The sequence below is a fragment of the Quercus suber genome, unplaced genomic scaffold (assembly GCF_002906115.3).
Source record: "Quercus suber isolate HL8 unplaced genomic scaffold, Cork oak 2.0 scaffold_74, whole genome shotgun sequence".
Lineage (NCBI taxonomy): Eukaryota > Viridiplantae > Streptophyta > Magnoliopsida > Fagales > Fagaceae > Quercus > Quercus suber.
In genome coordinates this window covers 444,698-450,722 of record NW_027069539.1, presented here as the reverse complement: position 1 = coordinate 450,722, position 6,025 = coordinate 444,698, and the positions used below count along the sequence as shown (strand labels likewise).

At 35.6% G+C, this 6,025-nt stretch overlaps 1 protein-coding gene across 1 annotated transcript; it reads left to right on the top strand.

The window, feature by feature from the left end:
• The first annotated feature begins 1,467 nt into the window (after positions 1–1,467).
• Positions 1,468–2,079, top strand: LOC136067478 (uncharacterized). The gene has a single exon (XM_065773411.1). The coding sequence runs from the start codon at positions 1,468–1,470 to the stop codon at positions 2,077–2,079; it is 612 nt and encodes a 203-aa protein (XP_065629483.1).
• Positions 2,080–6,025: the final 3,946 nt, after the last annotated feature.

Here is a 6,025-nt window from a genome sequence, read left to right as displayed (position 1 = left end):
GCCAGAGAGACCCTCTCTCATCATACTTATTTCTGTTATTTACAGAGGAATTTACATCTTTGTTGGCAAAAGCAGATTTTGATGGCAAATTTCATGGCGCTTCCATTTGCAAAGGGGCACCGAAAGTTTCTAATTTATTGTTTGCAGATGATTCCCTCTTGTTCTGTAGGGCAACACAAAATGAAGTGGAGGTCGTTTCTGAGATGCTTTAGACCTATGCTAATGCGTCAGGCCAATGCATAAACTTGGAGAAGTCTTCAGTCTTTTTTATTAGCAATACTGCAGCCAGTCAGAAGCAAGGCATTTTGAGGACTTTGGGAGTGCAGGAAGTGAACCGATTTGAGTCTTATTTAGGGCTACCTACCTTAGTAGGGAGAAAAAAAGTATCATACATTCTCATACTTGAAGGATAGGATATGGAAAAAATTGCAGGGGTGGAAATGGAAGATGTTGTTTAAGGCTGGTAAGTAAATTCTGATTAAAGCAGTTCCTCAGTCTATTCCTACTTATATTATAAGTGTTTTCCAACCCCCTTTGAAACTTTGTGATGAGCTGGATGCAATGTGTGCTAAGTTTTGGTGGGGACAGATGGGGAATGAAAGGAAAATTCATTGGCAGAGGTGGGAAAAATTGACATTATCAAAGAGGGAGGGAGGAATGGGCTTTAGGGATCTGAGGGCCTTTAATTTAGCAATGCTAGCTAAACAAGGGTGGAGGTTGTTGCATGATAATAATTCTTTGGTGTTTCACTGCCTCAAAGATAGATACTTTCCAAGAACTTCTCTTTTTGATGCTAAGGAGTCACCAAATTGCTCTTTTGTTTGGAAGAGTATTGTGGTTGCTTTTCCTATTTTGAAGTCTGGATGTTGTTAGAGAGTTGGGAATGGCCAATCAATTCGGATTCTAGGGGATAAATGGATACAAAATTATCCAACAAATGCACCTCTAAATCTAGTGAAAGATGAAGTTTGTGAGGTGACTGTTGCTGAATTAATTGACCAAGACTTACATGCATGGAGGGCTGATGTTATCATGCATATGTTTAAAAAAGAAGATGCCAAAGCTATTTGTAGAATACAGCTTAGCCAAAGACAAGTGGAGGACTTTATGATCTAGATGCACCAAAGGAAGGGGATTTTTACTGTTAAATCTGCTTACAAGGTGGCTAGGGAAGTATTAAGAGAAGGAAGGGTAGCTGAGAGTTCTCGGGGTTGTGCTGGAAAGGAGGTTTGGTCTGCAATTTGGAAGCTTAGAATTCCTAACAAAATAAAGGTGTTTGGGTGGAGAGCTTGTAATGAAATCTTACCAACAAAATTGAATCTGTCTAAGAGAAAAATTATTGCAGATGCAATGTGCCCAATTTGCTTGAGGTTTCCAGAATCAGTTGTCCATGCACTTTGGGAATGTGGTGCAGCTAGATATGTGTGGGCAAGTAGTTTAAAAATTTTGTAGAAAGGTGGGTCAGGTATGGCGGATATGCTTCAATTAATGGAATACTTAATGGAGCGGGTAGAGTCTCATGATATGGAGGTTGTGCTCGTTCAAGCATGGCTAATTTGGAATCAAAGAAATCGGGTTGTGCATGGAGGTAAGTTTCATGATCCAGGCTGGTTGAATAATCGGGCAACAGAGTTTCTTGAGGAGTTTCGGACTGCGTTAGTATTGATGGGACCAGTACACAGAGGGCAATCTCTTCGGGACACCTGGCAGCCCCCTCCTCCTTCGATCTTCAAGCTTAACTTTGATGTAGCTCTGTTTTTGGCTCTTAACAGTTCAGGTTTTGGTGTAGTTATCCAAAATGAAAAAGGCGAGGTTATGGCAGCCATGGTAGCAAAGGGTCCTGAGGTATCTTGTAGTGAGGAGGCAAAGTTTCTTGCATGTCGAAAAGCTATTGAATTTGTCGTTAATGTTGGCTTCTCTGAACTTGTCATTGAAGGGGATAATTCTTCTGCCATGAAAGCTGTTTTGACTTTGCAAGATGATTATTCTTTGCTTGGGAACGTAATTGGGGATATGCATCATTTGGTTAGGAACTTGCAATGGGTTAGGATTGAATGTACTAGGCGAGGGGGGGAATAGAGTTGCTCATGAGTTAGCTCAATTTGCTAGAAACATTAGTCAAGATTTGTTTTGGATGGAAGATATTCCTCCAATATCTAGGGAAGCTTTGTACCAAGATGCTAATTTTTCTGATTAATTGAATGATATGCTTATGTTTCAAAAAAAAAAAATAATATATATATATATATATATCCCAAAAGCCTAATTATTTACAGCCTTTAAATATTATCAGCTTAATTGTTTTAATCCCATGCAACAAATCTCACTTTAAGAAAAATACTCCACTAATCACATAAATTCATTTAATTAATTTTAATCATTAACCAATCAAAATTAATTTCAGTTAATCACGTGTGATCAGTTCCACCCAAATGAATGCATGCAGATTATGAAAACTTGATCTTGTGATATCTTTTAATCCAACGGTTCGATTTGGGAATCGGCCATATCGTCACGACCGTTAGAATTTCAAGATCATTTATATGATATGCAATGAATAATTTAATGCATATATTGCAATTATGATTTTTGGGTATTTGAAATGGTCATTTTAGTCATCTTCCAAAATTAAATTATGGGTGCAAAATCGAGTGTCTACACATCAATAGCACCACTACAATTTTTTATTCTTGTGTGTGACCACGAATTACATACTAGTTTTAATAATTGTTGAATGATAGTGGACTATTTGAATGTGCTCAAAATGTTTGGAAATATCTAAGGAAAATTTTGTTTTAATTATTTGAGTGTTGGCTTATTGTAAGAACTGTGATCTGAGGGAACCAAGATTTTTTTTTTTTTTTTGGCAATTCCCTTTGGATTGTGAGTCTCAAAATAGAGGCCCAATTAATGAGAATTGCTATATTCACAATATTTTCACAACAAATCCCAATAATATTGTTGATGCCCATTTTTGACAAAGAGCCCAACAGTAGAAGAAGCCCAAAAATAGAGAAGATGAGAAAGAAATTAGAGGCAAAACGGTAAAGAAATAAGGAAACAAGCCCAGCAGGTTGAAGTGCAGCAGGATTGATGGCTAGCAGGCCCATGGAAATAAAAAGAGGTAAAGAGGAGTAAATGGGCCGAGGAAGCCTAAGGAATGAAGTAGTAAGTGATGGAAATAGAGATGAGTGTAGCGGAAAATAAGTTTTAAATGGATCTACTTCATTCGATATTGATAACACATACTAAGTAAATTTCAGAATTTTAAAAACAAGAGATCGTACCTTGAAGCGGTGAATTTCAAAAACAAAGATTGAAGTACTCGGGAATACTTTTAATCTTCACTCCAATTCCACTAACGCCCAAGATGTGTGGTCTCCCAATTGGTAACAAAGGGATAACTTGTGAGTGACAAAAACTCACATTCACACCACTTCACAATGGTGTTTCTTACCACTGAAATTCTGAACGTTTTTCCCTTTGTATCTAACCAATTTATCTGATTGGGCTGGCCTTTTGGGCCTTCCAATTGGGCTTAAGTGTGTGGCTTGGAGTGGGACCAAAAAGGACCAATAAGACACTAGCTCCAATGGGCCTTGAGCTTTTCTGTCAACTCTTGACAAGTCCAAAGTTACCATTAACTATATTTAATACCACTATATAAATATAGTTGCACTCTAGGTCTTATCTATAAATTATATCCCAAGACTTTATTATACATGCAACCCCTTTATAAAATATTCGTAGTAATACAAAGTCATTAATGTAGACTGCCACTTTATAAATTACTACATCTTAATCCTTGAGTACCCGGTTTAATCCTTTAATGTTTTTCATTATATATTTATGAAATCCAATTCCATAAATATATACTTTAGTCTTACTAAAGTGGTTAGGCCTAACTCTCTGAATAACAAACTCATTAAACTTATCTCAAGGGAATACTTTATATCTCCGTTAAGAGACTATGAATTCCATCTTGAGAATACATGTTCCATCAACACTAAATGTGGCTGCCCAACATACTGAGNAATCAATGTGAATCACAAAGTAACTCCACGGAAGCGTGGTCATTCTCAATGATAAAACACATTTCATCTATCTTTAAGAAGTTTAACTTGTAGTACCATGAATCAAACACCCTCCGAAGGGAGCAAGGCATATACGCCAAGACGAGGTGCTTAATCACACTACTTTAAACCGATAATGGAGGCCGTGAGATGCAACCCTTGTATCTCTCTCCCACTAGATGTTTTATATAAAAGGTTTTTAATTATAAAGTATGCATAATCTAATTACACATAGTCTTAGTACTTTTACATGTAAAAAACTTAGAAAATTTTCTAATTTTATTTCTTTCGATCGATCGAATGTGCCCCTCGATTGATCAAAAAAATTAAAATATTCGAACTTGACCTTCTGACTTGTTCGATTAATAGTCGATTGACTTTCGATCGATCGAAAAACAGATTCGATCAATCGACCAGCAATCGAAAATCAATCTATCTGAAAAGTCTGATCACTGTCTCATTCGATCAATCGAAAGTGATTTTCGATCGATCGAAAATCGCGAAACTCAAATTTCCAGAAATTTTCTAAGGTAGTTTTCTTCGTGTTTTCATGAACAAACAACTTTCAAACGAACATGATGGACAGAGAATGATGTCAAAACTGAAATTCATTGATGCTAAAGTCTTAACGATTAATTTAACATACTTAAATTCAAATTTAATCAACATCATAACATCAATTTCAGTTTTTATCAAATCATAGTTTCAATAACATGCAGAAAATTAAGAAACATAATCTTCTAACAATATGAAACTATCATCTCTAATTCTAAAACCCACAAAACATGTTATACAATACGAAATTGAAGACTGCTCTGATACCATTTGATGGAAATAAAGATAAATGCAGTGAAAAATAAGTTTTAAACGGATCTACTTCAGTTTTGACACTAATGCTCAATTCCACTAACGCCCAAGATGTGTGGTCTCTTAATTGGTAACAAAGGGATGACTAGTGAGTGACAAAAACTCACATGCACACCATTTCACAATGATGTTTCTTGCCTATGAAAATCTGAACGTTTTTCCCTTTGTATCTAACCAATTTATCTAATTGGGCTGGCCTTTTGGGCCTTACCAATTAGGCTTAAGTGTGTTGCTTGGAGTGGGACCAAAAGGGACCAATAAAACACTAGCTCCAATGGGCCTTGGGCTTTTCTATCAACTCTTGACAAGTCCAAAGTTACCATTAACTATATTTAATACCACCATATAAATATAGTTGCACTCTAGGTCTTATCTATAATTATATCCCATGACTTTATTATACATGTAACCCCTTCATAAAATATTCGTAGTAATACAAAATCATTAATGTAGACTGCCACTTTGTAAATTACTACATTTTAATCCTTGAGTACCCGGTTTAATCCTTTAATGTTATTCATTATATATTTATGAAATCCAATTCCATAAATATATACTTTAATCTTACTAAAGTGGTTAGGACTAACTCTCTGAATAACAAACTCATTAAACTTATCTCAAGGGAATACTTTATATCTCCGTTAAGAGACTATGAATTTCATCTTGAGAATATATGTTCCATCAACACTAAATGTGGCTGCCCAATATACCGAGATTTTGACTGTTACTTTAGATCTCACTCCTGATATATCAAAGCAATCTACACCTTATGATCAGGTCCATTATTCTCTCAGGATTAAGAGTTCATGCAAATACAAGTCGTGAGATTTATTATTCATTTGATAGTCTTTAGGAGAATAATAAATCTCACAACGGTCTAGTTCAATATGTCTAAACTCTTAAAACATATTAACACATCAACTAGAAGTCTCCACTTCCATGATCAAGACAAATCATCGTAGTTGATATGTTATAGTCTTCGCAGATAAAATGCCCAATTTCATCACTGACTACGAACTATAATCCGACTACGAACTATAATTCTGAGTTTACAAAGAACTTGTGATTTATATCTTCTGTGAATC